The 15,045-nt window shown below is 58.6% G+C and overlaps 6 protein-coding genes across 6 annotated transcripts; 5 read left to right on the top strand and 1 right to left on the bottom strand.

Moving 5' to 3' along the window:
- Positions 1-371: 371 nt before the first annotated feature.
- On the top strand, positions 372-2,816 carry BDZ90DRAFT_264064 (galactose oxidase; the record flags this gene model as incomplete). The annotated part of the gene is made up of 6 exons (XM_025508625.1): positions 372-397; positions 680-1,097; positions 1,160-1,346; positions 1,405-1,868; positions 1,930-2,111; positions 2,169-2,816. 6 exons carry the CDS (start codon positions 372-374, stop codon positions 2,590-2,592), a joined length of 1,701 nt encoding a protein of 566 aa, XP_025363431.1. The 3' UTR covers positions 2,593-2,816.
- A 239-nt stretch (positions 2,817-3,055) lies between these two features.
- BDZ90DRAFT_273782 (class I glutamine amidotransferase-like protein) lies at positions 3,056-4,119 on the top strand. The gene is made up of 5 exons (XM_025508815.1): positions 3,056-3,089; positions 3,154-3,250; positions 3,318-3,495; positions 3,570-3,720; positions 3,799-4,119. The coding sequence occupies exons 1-5, from the start codon at positions 3,060-3,062 to the stop codon at positions 4,060-4,062; spliced, it is 720 nt and encodes a 239-aa protein (XP_025363430.1). The 5' UTR covers positions 3,056-3,059; the 3' UTR covers positions 4,063-4,119.
- Positions 4,120-5,162: 1,043 nt separating this feature from the next.
- Positions 5,163-8,416, top strand: BDZ90DRAFT_131521 (hypothetical protein). Its single transcript, XM_025503382.1, has 2 exons — positions 5,163-5,639; positions 5,712-8,416. Exons 1-2 carry the CDS (start codon positions 5,242-5,244, stop codon positions 8,287-8,289), a joined length of 2,976 nt encoding a protein of 991 aa, XP_025363429.1. The 5' UTR covers positions 5,163-5,241; the 3' UTR covers positions 8,290-8,416.
- Positions 8,310-9,707, bottom strand: BDZ90DRAFT_230824 (MAS20-domain-containing protein). The gene is made up of 2 exons (XM_025505617.1): positions 9,421-9,707; positions 8,310-9,321 (listed from the first exon to the last, which is right to left on the bottom strand). Exons 1-2 carry the CDS (start codon positions 9,681-9,683, stop codon positions 8,544-8,546), a joined length of 1,041 nt encoding a protein of 346 aa, XP_025363428.1. The 5' UTR covers positions 9,684-9,707; the 3' UTR covers positions 8,310-8,543.
- A 506-nt stretch (positions 9,708-10,213) lies between these two features.
- On the top strand, positions 10,214-13,271 carry BDZ90DRAFT_208233 (hypothetical protein; the record flags this gene model as incomplete). The annotated part of the gene is made up of 3 exons (XM_025504002.1): positions 10,214-10,310; positions 10,390-12,924; positions 13,138-13,271. Coding segments are annotated over 3 exons (2,766 nt in total), but the record flags the coding sequence as incomplete, so codon positions are not given.
- A 329-nt stretch (positions 13,272-13,600) lies between these two features.
- On the top strand, positions 13,601-15,045 carry BDZ90DRAFT_131515 (hypothetical protein). The gene has a single exon (XM_025503381.1). It carries the CDS (start codon positions 13,816-13,818, stop codon positions 14,998-15,000), a length of 1,185 nt encoding a protein of 394 aa, XP_025363426.1. The 5' UTR covers positions 13,601-13,815; the 3' UTR covers positions 15,001-15,045.

The following is a 15,045-nucleotide window of genomic DNA, read 5'->3' as shown; positions in this document are numbered from 1 at the left end:
ACAAATGGCACCAGGTGGCCGGCCTCATCTGTCGCTTCTTCTTCACCTCTTGCGCACTGTCATCAACGAGCACAGCCAGCAATGACAATGTCGACCAAACAACAAGCTGCGGCATAGCGTCGCAATCACGATCCTAACTCATCGCTCGCGTGGCTCGCATGTCGTTGCTGTTGCCCTCTCGCTCTCGTGCTCACTCTCGCGCAGAGGCGGCTGGATATCGCCGCGCCTTGAGGTCCGTTACGGGCCGCGAAAACGTCCAACATTGCCCCCATTCACGGCCGCCACGGCCATGCTCCAATCGTCCGGCGGGCAGATAATCGCAGCCGCACTGTGGCAGCAAAGGGTCACTCGTAACTAGCCAAGCAACACCGATGCCATCGCCGGGTTTGGAGCGACCGTAAATGCCCATGCTGTGTCGGGCTTCCCCTTCCACCCACGCTTCCTCACGCTCGATACGTTACCCAGACTCTGCCGTACCCTATCACACCCTATTCTATCTCGGACACTGACTCCTACACCCACTCACACTCTTTTCAGATCCTGCTCTGCCCGCTTCTTTGCTCGACTGCAGTCATACCTTGCTCTGCCACCGCATCTCGACGATGCTACCCCGACTTCGATGCGCGCGCATTCACTTGCTATCTGTCATCACGCTCGCCTTGGCTGTGCTCATCCCGAGGTGCGTCTCCGAGGGAGGACGAGTGGCTACCAATGGCCGTTCAGGCATCTCTGCGCAGATGGCGTTTCTCAACTCGGACGATACCGTCATCTTCCTCGACAAGACGGAAAACAATCCGCTCCAGATCAATGGCAGGCCTGCGTGGGCGTCCGAGTACAACATACGCACCGGCAAGTCGAAGCCATTTGATATAGTAACCAATACTTTCTGTGCGGGAGGTGCGCCGATCGCCGATGGAAGGATGGTCGTCACGGGTGGCAATATCGCCGTTGGACCCAAGGGACTCGCCGCTAACCAGTCGGTGGGGCCCTACTTCTCGATTGATGGAGGCATGGCCGTCAACATCTGGAATCCTCGTGATGGCACCTGGGACTCACGACCGCGCGGGCTGCACAGAGAGCGGTGGTACCCAAGCATGGTGCGTCTGCGCGCGCGGAGAGCCACAAATGATAGGATACTGACTGATTTCCTCCTCACTAGGAACCCCTCGCCGACGGTAGCGTTGCCATCATTGGTGGCCAGAGCGGAGGAGGCTATAGTGCCATCGAGAAGCTGATGGAGCCCACGCTCGAGTTCTTTCCTGATCGTGGAGCACCAGTGCCAGTGCCAATCATTACTCGCACGCTCCCCATAAACCTCTATCCTTTGACCTACCTCATGTCCAATGGTGGGTGACGAGCGGCGAGGTGTACCGAGATATCTACTGACATGCAACACACACGCAGGCCGTATGTTCATCCAGTCGTACAACGAAGCCGTGCTCTACGACCTCTCCGCCCACACCGAGCAGAAGCTTCCTGACAAGCCCGGAGCCCCCGGTCCTTACCCATCCAACGCTGCCGTGACTTTGCTCCCCTTCACGCCCGACAACAAGTACGAAGAGACGGTCTTGTTCTGTGGCGGGCTTACCGGCCTGTCCAAAGTGGACTGGGGAGGTACCCACGGCCCGAATGTCTCGCTCACGGACAAGTCCAACTCTCGGGACTGCTGGTCAATTGCACCCCTCATTGATGCGACGTGGCGACCTCGTCCACCCGCGCCGGAAGGTCGCAGCATGGCTACCTTTATTACTTTGCCTGATGGGAAGATTGCATGGATAGGAGGAGCCAAGAAGGGGACTGCAGGATACGGTCCTCCGGGAAGTACCGGCCAGCCTATTGGCCACTCCTATGCTGACGATCCCGGATATGTGAGTGCGAGAAAGAGCCTAGAACAAAGGCGATGGCTGATTTTGGTGCGTGCCCTCGTAGGCTGTGTGGGTGCTCGACCCCACCCGCTACACCTGGTCGTACGAAGGCACTTTGTCAAAGCCTCGCATGTACCACTCGTCGATGGTCCTCATGCCAGACGGGTCCATCGTCGTGGGCGGCTCCAACCCCAATCCTGACGTGACGACGGTCAAGTATCCTACGGAGTACTCCATTGAGGTCTGGTGAGTCAGTAAAGGCACGTCGCGGCAAAGCATTGAGCTGACTCCCCGTTCTTGCAGGTACCCGCCTTGGTACATCACGCCTCGCCCTTCGAACGCCCAGCTGCCCACGACCTTCAGCTACGGGAGCAGCGGGTTTCGCATCGATCTCACCAAAGCTCGTTCTGCAAATTCGACCGCCTCCATTACAAAGGCCACTGTCCGTCTGATCCGCACAGGCTTCTCGACGCACGCAGTTCAGTGGGGCCAGCGAGCCATCGAGCTTAACTGTCGCATCACAAATGGGTCCTCCACGCTCGTAGTCGATGGTTTGCCCAACAATCGCAGTCTCTTTGCGCCTGGCACCGCGCTGGCTTTTCTGGATATTGACGGAGTGCCAAGCAAGGGAAAGTTCGTGCAAGTTGGGCCTAAGACCATTCCTGGCGAGAGGAGGAAGAAGAAGAAGAGGAGGATGGAATGGAGCGATGGAGCGAAGCTCTTTTGAGCGGGTTGAGCGTGCGAGGGAAAAGCGGTCGACTTGACTCGAGATTGCAGCCTCTAGCATGGACATTTGGCCCTTTGGCCCCTCTTCATCCACTACTTGCCCTACAACTTCCTGACTCGGCCTGCAGCGAGGGCGCCCTGAGAGCGTACTCGCGCACGCAGGAGCATCGACTCGACCCTTTGCTTATGCTTTGACGACCTCAATTTATTTGCCTGCCTTCTTGATGAGGATGATGAAACGTGACAGACGAAGTGGAGCATAGCAACCCTGTCGTCCCCGTCTTCGTCGTAGTCGGGCCATGCTGACCTCCACCCGGCCCAAAATGCAGTTGGCCCGGGCACGCAGGCATAGGCGAAGAGAAGGAAGTCAGCATCGCAGCAGCGCAGAGCAATAAATTGCATTTCGAGACGGTGGGCGAACACCTGTCTGTCCTTCCAACCTGACCACCACCATACCACCAGTTCAAAATGGTAGCTGACAAGAAGCCGATCCTCGTCGTGAGTAGTTGCGAGCATTTGATGATGTTAGGCATGAGATGCTCACCTCGTCGCCTCTCGCTAGGTCATCACGTCGCACACCAAGCTAATCGGCAAGGACCACCCCACGGGATGGTACTTGCCTGAGCTCGCTCACCCTGCGTACCATTTCAAGAGGGAGGGTGAGTATGATGAACAAGGCCAACTACTTGTCAGCACCTCCGCTCATCACCCCCTTCACCACCCCAGGCTACCCCATGATTTTCGCCTCCCCCAAGGGCGGTGAGGCTCCCCTCGACCAGTCGTCTGTCGAAGCCTTCAAGGAGGACAAGGAGAGTCAGGAGTTCCTCAAGGATGAGGAATTTCAGCAAATGGTCAAGAACACCAAGAAGCTCAGCGAGATTGACACCGACGTCAGCAAGTACTCGTGAGTGGGCACGCCCGCCAGAGAGAGGAGTTGAAGCTCGTCTGTATGACTGACCTGTCTACGCTATCCCGCAGCGCCATCTTCTACCCCGGCGGCCACGGCCCTTGCTTTGACCTGCCCGTAGATGCTACGTCTCAGAAGCTCATTAAGGACTTCTACGAGGCCAAGATGCCCGTCTCTGCCGTCTGTCACGCTCCCGCCGTCTTTTCCGACGTCAAGCTTTCGGTGAGTAGTTACTCCGTGCGAACGAGATACAAGAAGGTGAGCCGCAATCTGACCAGCCCTTGCGTCTCGGTCTCACAGAACGGCAAGTACCTCCTCGAGACCCGCAAAGTCACCTCCTTCTCCAACGAAGAGGAGGAAATGGCCCAGCTCACCGATGCCATCCCCTGGCTGGTCGAGACCCGTCTCGGAGAGCGTGGTGGGATGTACAGTAAAGCAAAAGTTCCATTCGGGGAACACGTTGTCGTAGACGAGTCGGGCGATGGCCATACTCTCATCACTGGCCAGAACCCAGCGTCAGCTAGCGCTATGGCCAAGGAGCTCACCAAGGCACTCCAGAAGTAATTGGAATCCAATTCAATTTGACATTAATCAATGAGATAGCTGCTTTGGGCCGACGTGAACGATGAGCTTCGCGCGTAGTTGTCGCCTCGTCTGGTCGTGGCGCTAGTGCTTGCCAGTGCTTGTAGAGGCGATCTGACCTGGCAGGCGATGCCTTACGGGAATAGGCTGGTAGCTAAGCACAGGGCCATAGGCGTACAGCTAAGCGTTGCTCTACGATTGTCGAGCAGCTACTTTGCGATATGCAACGAGGGTGCGAGTTTAGACTGCGAGACGCGCTGGCATAAGCGAACTCATCACTGAATGGAAGCTCAGCTCACCTGCACCGCGTGTCGGCGCCCACCTCCCCGTATCGACTTCCACAGCGAGCTGCTTCGACCCGTCATTAGCCCGCATAAAGTGGTTACGATGTACTCTGATGTCCAAGAAGCAGGACGAAGGGGCTGGCGTTGTTGCGTGTGCAGGATCGACCCTCAGCAGGTGAGATTTTGAGAGACAGAGTGGGCGGCGGCCCCGCCGATGTCGTTCAAGAAGGGGTGGTAAGGCCTCTGTCGATCGAGCTCGGGTGGTTCATATTGAATCTGAGGACGTGGTGGGAACAGCTCGGGCGTGGGACGCCGCGACCGACCTTCTCGCGGCTCGAGCAAGACAGTGAGCGAACGGACGTAGGCTGAGCAGCCTTACCATGCTCAGGTTGAGTCGCGGCTGTTGGTAATGAGCCGCAGCGAGTGGAAAGAGTTGCAGAATTGACGCACCATCTTGACTGGCCTCCACTCGGAGGTGGCGCTTTGGCCATGCATGGCGCGAGCGAGTCGAGCGTGGGCGTCAGACGGAGCTCGGTTGGCGTCGACGAGGCAGCCTTGGTCCGGTCCGCCGTCCGAGGTGTCGTCCCTTTGTCTCGCACCATACCTCCAATCTTCACGCATGGCCGCCGATCTCGAAGAGTGGACAAAGCACCAGATGCTTGATCGTCCGGCGCCATGACAAAGGGTCGCCGAGCACGACACGCTACACGCCGCGATGAAGGCGTTTTTGCGGGCCTTGAGGAGGACAAGGGACAATGAGGCGCCGGAGGTCGAGCGGATGGTACTGCCTTGAGGCCCAGACGTCTTAAATGGGCAGCCTCTCTTCGTTGATGTAAACGCGACGTGTTCTCCTTCAATTTCTTCCTTCATCATTGATATGGCCGACACGCGCCCCACACACGTACGGACTGGCTCCATTGCACGATCGCGCAAGGGCAGCGCCCCTTCGACGCCACCACGAGTTCAAGTGCGCCTTCCCGCCCACCACCAGCAGCTTCGATCCAAGTTCTCCTGGACAAATTCAAGCTTGCACTCGACGACGAGCCCGCTGGATCAGCGCTTGGTCAATGACTTTGCCTCACCGCCTTGCTCCTCCTTCTCGCCGGCGAGCAGGCAGAAGAAGATGATGGGGGCCTCCGCCACTCCTAGTCCAGACCACCGCCTCGCTGCACTCCCACCTGTCGACGCACACTTCAAAGGATGGGACTTCCATATTGCGAAGCATGGGCAGGACAACAGCAGCAGCAGCAACAACAAGCTAGCAAGAAGCACAAGGTGAGACCAGCCGACAAGGCCCGCACCCTTAGTATCCACGTAGCTGACCCACTTGCACCCGCCACTCAACAGCTCCCGCACGGCTCAGGAGATGATCTCGCCCAAGAGCAAGCCAATCCCATCCTTCATCCGGAGACATCCTCATCGCCCATCGACAGCGGTCCACCGGCCCAATCACGGCGGCTCATCCGACGACGAAGAGGAGGAAGAGCTTGCCTCACCAGTCCGCAATACTTTCGGAGGCGCAGCGAGACGCTTCCTGCAGAAGGCCAAGGGTCATGGGCGCAGCTTTTCGAGCGATCATGTCAATGCGATGTCGCTCCAGAAGGTGTCCATGATACCCTTCTCCTCTGGAAGCAGTGAGCATGACGACTCTCCACCCGCTCTGCACTACGGCTCCGAGGCTAGCTCAACTTCGATGGAGAGCCTCCTCTCAACAAGTCACGTCTCTACGTCTTCGCTCGGCGCACCCATTCACATTCCCGAGCGAAGACGAGGTCGCAAGGGGTCGCTTGGTAGCTCTGTAGCTCCTGCACTCTCACACCTCTTCGGCCTGGGGATCTCTGAGAAAGACGAACCCCTCACCACGCCTCGTCCAGCACCCGTCCCCTCAGCTTCATCCGATACACACCGCCCACGGGGCCATCAGCGCGTGGATTCAATATCTCGTGGCGTACCTCGCGAGGCTGCCGAACAGGCGGGCAATTCCATCCAGATGCTTCCGGAGGCGCTTCAGTCGCACCCGCCCAGAAACGGCATCGTCGTGCTAGCCACCGAACAACTTGGGCTGCGCAAGGCTACGTCGCTGAAGTACGACCCGAGCAGGCGGCCCAAGCATCCACCCACGCCGCCTAGGCAGTGCGTGAAGGCGCTGCCCTCTTTGCAGTCGGGCGATGTCGCTCAACTCAACGTCAACTCGACAGGCTCCGCAGCACAACACAAGACGGCGCATGACTGCTCAGTCACTGGCCTGACCACAACTGCCGTCGCCGATAGCACGATCAGCAAACGGCTTCAAGGGCATCGACGCTCGGAGTCTACTCCCATGCCCGCTGTAGACGAGCCAGCCAGCGTGGAAGACTTGCACAGGGATGCCCTCGTCGCTCTGACCTTTGAGTCACAGCAGCGTGACCGGGAGATTGTGGCGCCGCTAAGTGTAGTCAAGACGAGGAAAACTGTGATGGTGAAGCCGCCGGTCAAGGAGGAGGCGAAGAAGGACGCTGCCGTTGCTGCGGGTAGCGAAGAGGCGAATACCGATCTCCCAAGCACTAGCAAAGAGAACTCCTCCACATCTTCGATCCTCTCAATCAGTACCGACGAAAACCATAGCAGTCCCGCTCGCCCTCGCAAGACCGCCGCAGACCACGAAAAGTGGGAGAGCGGCGCCACCACCAGGCAATGGTCTTCGATGCTTCAAGACGAGACGCACCGTCGTCGCAGACCTCGGAGGGCGGGTACTGGTAGCTCGGATGCGAGTGAGAGACAAGTAACACTGCCCGCAGTAAAGGGCCCGGCACCGACAGATGCGCTGCCTGCTTTGCCTGATAGTAAGGGTGCGGTGCGAGAGGCAATAGTCGTGCAGCGGCGCCCCCTCAAGCCTTTGCTGCTAGCGGCACGACACCCTGTCAGCCAAGTCGATCGCGCCGAAGATCGTCCAGAAGTAGACGGAGACTGCTCTCCGCCACACTTCCCTCTCCCGCCCAAGCTCGACCTGGACCTGAGCGGCGGGACGATCAAAATGTGGCGGCAAGGCCATCAGCCTGGTAGCAGCAACAGTGGAGGGAGCACGGCTACGCTAAGACGAGGAAGAACGCCGCGCTCTGGTCGAGGGATGACGCCCGTTAGCGCTGCAATCAAGACAGAAAGTAACGCAAAGGACACCCTTCAAGACCTTGTCGAGTCATTCGACATCGAAGGCGCGGATGTGGAACAGGAGATCGTTGAGGAGCCGCAGTCGGCAGAGCCTCACGAAGGGGAAGAAGACCGACCAGAGAGCAGAGCTTCGAGTGCGACTTCCTCTCGTAGCGGAGATCTGCCCAGTGCAGGCAGCTCGGCGCAATACGCTCGCTGGCCCCCACTTCAACGTCCCAGGCCCACACCTACTTCGCTGCCAACCTCGGTCAAGCCCTACGAGGATGTCAGTGGTGAGGCCACGCCTGCGCAGGGAAGCATATGTCTTCCGGCCGCGACGGCCGACGAGGCGAAGGAGGAGCCGAATCAGCAAGGGTGCACATCCCCTACCTCGCCTGACTGTGACGGACGAGATCCTTGGAATCTCGATACTCTCCGTCTCGACCTGGATATAGACGAGGCGGACCTTCGTCTCTCTTGCGACGATGACATCTCTTCGTACACACGCTCGTCGCCCCCCTCGGCTGCCGTCTCCATGACCTCAGACGGCAGCGCCTATTCTCTTCCCTCCGAAGGGGCCGGTAGGAGTGGAATCTTTCAGTACGAGCTTGCATCGAGCACGCTGACTAGTCGAGCGGTCAGTGGGATCGAGGTGGGTGAAGAGGCGAGTGGGTCGACGTGGAATATGAAGGTGCCGATGAGGCAGACACGACCTGCTAGTAGCATGTACGGTGGGGAAGAATTGGATCTCGAGGGATTGTTGGAGGGGGCTCTTTTGGGTGAGGAGGAGGCAGCGTGATCAGAACTTGCATAAAGGAGAAGTGATTAAGTGCTCGTACGATCGCTTCATTCCTGCTGTGCGTCATTGAAATAGTGGATAGATTTGCGATTCGCAGCGATTCGCAGTGGTCCGCCTTGTGATCAACCTCTACTCCCACGCCTGGCCTATCGCTACAATATACCGTCGAGCAGGACATGCTATTCGTCCTGTGGCCTCTGAGCGGTCCATAGACCGCCTTCTCAAACTCCATTGCCTCATCTACTTCTTATTGCTTAAACGCCACTCTCCTTCTGCGCCTCCTCCGACTTCTTTTCCTCCTCTGTGGTCTCGGCCTTGGGCATCTCAGCCTGTTGACCAGATGAAGAAGCCTCCTCGCTCATCGTCGGCGCGTTTGCAGCGGGTGCGGCCGAGCCAGATGCAAAGAGGGGAGAGGGCGCAAAGCTGTTGGCGTCTCCGCTTGAAGTCAGGTGGAAGGGCTCTTTATCCTCGCCAGTCTCCTTCTTCTCGGTGCTCGTCGACGTCGACGATTCGGCCTCGCCTTCCTTCTCCTCTGATGGTGAGACCTCTGCGGATGACGATGTGGCTCCAGTTGCGGCGGCGTTGGGTCCAAGGGATGCACCGCTGAGCGTGTCCCATTCTTGCGAAGAAGCTTGCGAGGGAGGGCCAGAGGCAGGCGCATTCGGTCCCTGGGCGCCACCAGCAGCAGGCTGGCTAGCGGACGGCCCTGCTTCGTCATCCACCTCGTCTAGATTGCCCGCAGCGGCCCCCGCACCACCAGCCCCTCCAGTAGCAGCAGCCATTGCCGCGAGCGGGTTGGCACCACCACGTCCACCCGCAGCGCCTTCACCACCGCCGAGCTGTGCGTCCTTGCCAATCATCTTGATGATAATCTCAAACACCTCTGGCGGCGTCGCCTTCTGGTAGATCATGATGAGGTCAACCGGGCTGGGATACACCTTGATTCCGCGGAAGAAGGCGGCGGCAGCCTCTACACGGTGCTCTGCTCCCATTGCGATGAGCGCTTCTCCCTGGGTGACTTGCTCCATGAAGCTGAAGGGTGGAGGGCACAAAGAGAGAAAGGATGGGTCAGCAAACACGATGCTCAGCCACTCGAGATGACAACCACCCTTCCTCTCGCTGAACACTCACTATTTCTCCATCTCCTGTGGCCCACTCGGCAGCACACCGGGCTTCTGAACCTCCTTTACGACGGCGTCGATGGCCTCATCGTCCTCCTTCTGTCTCTTTGCATCTTCCTTCTTTGCCGCCTTTGTGGTGCGCTTCTTGTCCTTGTTGAGCTTCTTGCGGAAAGCCGCATCGTTCATTCGCTTGTGGTCGAACCAAATGGCGTAGCCGACTCCAGCGGCAACGAGAGTGCCTGCGCCGATTGTGAGGATTTGAGATGTCTTCATTGCGAGGAAGAGGCGGCTGTGGTGATTGACTGCCTGGCTGGTGGTGATGAAGGGTGAAGAAGGAGGTCCGGCCTTCCCGCTGCTGCCGTCGTCGCTCTCAAGTCTCGTCAATTTGCCATGAGGCGCGCACTCGCACTCTGCACAGCTCCACTTTGGACGAGCCCCCGCCCCGCTCATCGCCCTGTTGAGCCTGAGGCGTCGAATGGCCGTTCTTGCCGCCCTTGTCAGCCCGCCACGGCTGGCTCAGTGGCTCGCTCGGGCCACGACTTGCCCACGAGGACAAACGCAAAGGACCCTTGACTTGCTGCATTCATTCATTCATTGACCGCCACTGGGTTCTCTTCCTCCCTGGCCATCCTCACCATCTCGGTGGTGTCGCCTGCATCGCGATGAGCTTCGACCCGGCCTTTCGCCAGGCAGGCAGCACACGCACCGCCTTTGAGGTCCAGGAGGAGAAGGACCTCGAGGCGAAAGCGCACGCTACCAACGAGGCAATCGCTGCAAAGATACCAAACCTGCGCCATGACGAGGATCCGAATAGATTGACGCCATTACGCGCTCACTACCTCAAGAAGCAGCTGGTCAAGCTACAGGTCGAAAGAGAGGTCCAGCAACTCAATCAAAAGGGTAAAATTGACCCGGTCCTAACAACCACAATTCTGCTGAGCGCCCACTGATCTTCCCTCACGACGCTCCTCGCTGCCAGATGCTCTCTCAACCTTTGGCCCGCCTTTCAAGCCATCACCCGCAGCACGTCGAGCGGATTTGCCACTGTCCCGCTTCATCTTCCACCACTTTGTCCTCACCTTTCCCTTCCTCCGGTCGGCCCCTTCCAACTTTTTCTCAGATAAAGTCCAAGTCTTCATGGACATGTTTCTCGAGCGTAACATCTCGGGCACGGACGATCGGGAGGAGGAGACGAAGAGGAGGAAGATTACACAGAAGTTGGAACGCAGTATCACACTGCTCATTGCGGCGGCTATCCGTGTTGGCGGCGAGGAAGTTGTACGCATTTCGGACGAGGATAGGGAAAGGGCAGCAGCTGCGCAGGCTAGGGTCAAGGCGGCTTTGGCTGGGAAGCCATTCGAGCGCGATGACGCTACTTTTGACGTCAATGTCATTGGTGTCAGGACGCGCACCACAAAGGGTCGACTGCGCCACCGCCACCATGAGGAGTTCATCATTCGTACAAGACGACAGGGCCAGCCAGACGTCCATGTGAGCAGGCGATACGGCGACTTTCAGCGCTTGGCCGACACTTTGCGGGTCGAGTATCCAGACGAGGATATCAGTCGTCCGCCTGCCAAGGATCGCAGCCAAACAGATGCGGTACCGCCGAGTCCTACAATGAGCGAGCCAACAGCAGACTCTGTACGCTCTTCCATCGACGGCCAAATGGAAGGCCTACATCTCGACCCTTCGTCCAGCGTCAGCAGCAGTCGACGCTCATCAGGCGCCCCTTCAGCTCCTCCACCCGCCCAACTCGCCCGCGAAAAGAATCGACTCACTCTACGCGCCTACCTCCGCACCCTCCTCGCCATCCCGCCTGTAGCGGACAGCCCCGTCCTTGCCGACTTCCTCCTGGGCGAGCCTGTCCACCTCACTCCGGCCGAAGAAGCAGACTGTCGCTCGCGCGAGGCATTGGACGCTGTACGCGCCGACGAGACGACCCGATTCAACGACGAAGCCTCAAAGCGCGTGGCCTCCCTCAAGAGCCACTTGGCGACGTTCAAGGCCGACCTGGTCCAGCGGGATGGGCTCAGCCGGGTCTTCGGGACCATCAAGTCCACACCAAGCATCGAAGACTTGCCAGAGAGCTATCGTGCCTTGCTAGCATGGGCGCGGATATCAGCGGCCTCGACCCTCTTCCACTTATTCATGGGGAGCGACACCAGCTCGGACCTCTTTTCTCAACTCAAGCGTATACATGGGCTGATGCCCTACTTCATGATGCGACAGATCCTCCGCATTTCCAACCCTGTCACCATGATCCGCGGAGTCATCGACCTCTTCCTCGCCCAGCCATTCGGGCAGCGTTCATTGTTGCAGCGCATGTTCTCCAGCTCATTGCAGGAGGAGGCGCGCGACTTGCAGGAGATGGTGAACGCGGTGCGTGCAAAAGTGGAGGACGAGGTCTTGTGCGAAAAGGTGCGACTATTCGTCTATGCTCCACCGGACGTGCAGCAGGTGTATCGCGATGACGCGCAAAAGGAGAATGTGGACCTTCTCACCACCATCCTCCGCTCCCCTGAGGAACCACGTCTGGGCCGGCAGCAGATCCATCGCGTCATTCGTGCTTCGCGCGCCTACGAGGTCTACAAACGACATCGCGCCTCCCTCAAGAATCCCGAGCTAGATGATGAAGGGCCCCAGAACGATGACGCCTGGCTGTACGAGGACCTGCATGTCCTACTGCGCCTGTCAACGCGACTGCGCGATAAGGAACAACTTCTCTCACTCATTTTTGAAGGCGTCACAGCTGACCTCTTAAAGGATATGGTGACCATCTTCTACTCTCCGTTGGCAACCGTATACAAGGCGGCGAACATTGCCGATTCACTGTACGACTTGCAGGTCTTCATCAATGACTTGATCAAGACTGTGGAGGCGACGGAAGAGATGAGCTACACGGAGCCTCAGCGTACCGTGCAGGTCTTCATCGATCTGGTCGCGCGGCACGAGGGCAAGTTCTACGGATTCGTGCACCAGGTCCACTCTAAAGGCGCCGGATTATTCGACGGGTTGATGCACTGGATTGAGTTGTTCCTGAATTTCGTCAGAGCGCCAGACGGGGATGAGATGGATGGGAGGCAGAGGCAAGGCTTGGGACAGCTGGACTTGGAGGTGTGCCTACCCGCGGGTGGAGCAGATCGAGCTGCCGCTTTGGCAGAGATAGATGCTCTGGTGGTGCACGCATATCGACTCAAGCTGCTGCGCGAGATGAAGCTTCGGAGGCGTATCGCAGATCGAGAGGTACGAGGCGCAGCACAGAGCGCTGACGGTAGTACTACTGGGCTCATGGGTGGGCAAGGGGTAGAAGAAGATGACGAGAATGCCTTCTTTGCTACAATGGTTGATAACCTGGGCTTCGGCAAGGGCTTCGAAAGTGAAGTGGCCGACGCTGAGGCGGAGGGAGACGAGGATGACGAAGAAGACACGGATGATGAGGATGAGGACGATACGGAGGACGAAGCGGGCAAACACGCCTCGCGAAAGGCGGGAATCATCTCGGACGACGAGAGTGGGACGAGCGGGGACGAGTCCGAGTCGATGTCTGGCGATGCACCACCAGCCCGTCCGCCCAAGTCATCGTGGCGTCCTCCGCCACCCACACGAGACGCCTCAACGCTCACCATCACCGGTAGTTCAATCACGCCAAGAGTGGAGAAGGATCTCCCTGCCCTTCCTCCCGTGCGCTCCTCCTCTCCCGCCGAAGAAGAAGAAGACGAAGAAGAGCGCCAGCGTCGCTTGCAAGAGAGGAGGAGGCGCAGACGCGCAGCCGCTAAGCCTCGTCCGCCCACATTGCGCGTCATTCCTGAAATGGTGCCTCTATTCGTGGAGATGCTGCGCCCGATGCTCCGGCCGGCAAGGTCGGCCAGCGCTTCGAGCTTCGGAAGCGCGAGCGGGGTGGGGGGTGGACCCCCTGGGTCCACGCTGCCAGAGGGGCAAGGGCAACCGCAGGGGTGGGGAAGCTGGCTCACCGGCGGATGGGCGGGTGGTGGTGGCGGAGGAGGTGAAGAGGGATCGCCTGCCCCCTACCACAGAAGAGATAGAAGTCGGTGAGCTGCGCTCGGGCACCCATTATCGCCCTCCTCTTCCTCTCCTGGAGTCTTGCCTCTTCTCTAGCATAGCCACGCTTCCTCTAGAGATCATTGTCAATCTTAAACGTCGTCACGAAGATGCAGATCCTGGCGCATTGTTGTGTTTGCAAGGCGACGTGGAGATTGCGGGTGGCTCGGGAGGCGTGAACAGGATCGTTCATCGCCACGCGGCGCGACGAGAAATGGGCTGATCCGGGCGTCGCAACTTCTTGCCGAGCGATCCGCACCAGCCATCTCTTCTCAAGACGCAACATCAATGGCAGCGGGACGCCATCAGCAAGATAGAAGCAGATAGCGCTCGTCGCTAAATCATGAACAGGGCAAGGTCCCAAACCCACCAGTTTCCCTGGCTCACCGACTCTGGCGAAGGCACGACCGGAGCTTCTCGCTCACCTGGTGCTCCAGATTGGCGTCGTATTCTCTATCGGGAGCAGTCGTCCTATCCCGATAACTACCTGCCCCCGCAAGCCTGGCTTACGCGGCGACAAAAGACCAGACTTGAAGCTCCTCCAACACATCTTGGCATCTTGATTGCTCTCTTACCACTGGTCCAGGGCTTGAATGTCATCCTCGTCTTCTTGGCCGTCTTTCAGCGGCTAGAACAGGGGAAACTTTTTCCAGTCGTTCTGACCGCGCAATGCTTTGCCGCTCTCGCGGTCGCCTCGCTCGTCGGTTGGCTACATCGTCGTCGATGGTCCTCGCAAGATTCGGCTCATCAAATCCGTAGCGCAAGTCCAGCACGCGCCTCGTCCCCTTCCCTGATCATCTCCTTTGGCATCGTCCTACTTCTCCTGTACGCTCTCTCGCCCGTCCTCAAGACTTTGACAGAGGCTACGTCAGGGGACACCATCTATCCGCTGGCGTTCTTGCTATTTGCGCTGCATATCGCCTTGGCTGATAACACCCTGCCTAGCCCGCCCTCACGCACGGCAAAAGAGAGAAGGGCAGTCGAGTCGCGCAGTCAAGAGCTAGCAGGGCAGGACGTCGGCAAGGAACAAGAATCAAGAAAGAAGCAGCGCAAGGCAAACAGCAGCGCAAGATCGCCCACCGATCTCTCCTCGGCCCTCAGCTTGAACGCAGCCACCTCAGCCTCGCTAGTCTTAGCTTCCCGACTTCCCTCGAACGAACATGTGTTCGCCCTCCTCTTCCTCGCTGTCCTCTGCTTCGGCCTCCTCCCGAGGGTTACATCGTGGCTGCTGCTAGGCTACGCAGCGCCTCGAGACGAACCACGCAGAACTCGCGCGCCGCCCCTCCTCCTGGTCATCTGGTCAGTTCTCTTCTTGCCTTGCCTCGCACTTTACCTCGCCCTGACCGGTGTTGGTGAAAAAGGCAGCCGCTCATTTCTCGTACCCACGACGATGCTCATCAACGTCTTTGTGCTCCTCGTCGTCCCAGCATGGATGCGTAGCTGGTACGCCAAGCCTGGTGGGCCGATGACGGGGCTGACGGGGCCTTGTAAGGTTGCGAAGCCGGACAAGCGAGAAGACGAGGAGTAGGAGGCGAGGTAGAAGCAGCAATAGCGAAGCATCGTAGCAAACATC

This window comes from Jaminaea rosea (genome assembly GCF_003144245.1).
Source record: "Jaminaea rosea strain MCA 5214 unplaced genomic scaffold BDZ90scaffold_3, whole genome shotgun sequence".
NCBI lineage: Eukaryota > Fungi > Basidiomycota > Exobasidiomycetes > Microstromatales > Jaminaea > Jaminaea rosea.
Note: the sequence above shows the minus strand (reverse complement) of the source record. Positions and strands in the feature narration are given on the sequence as shown.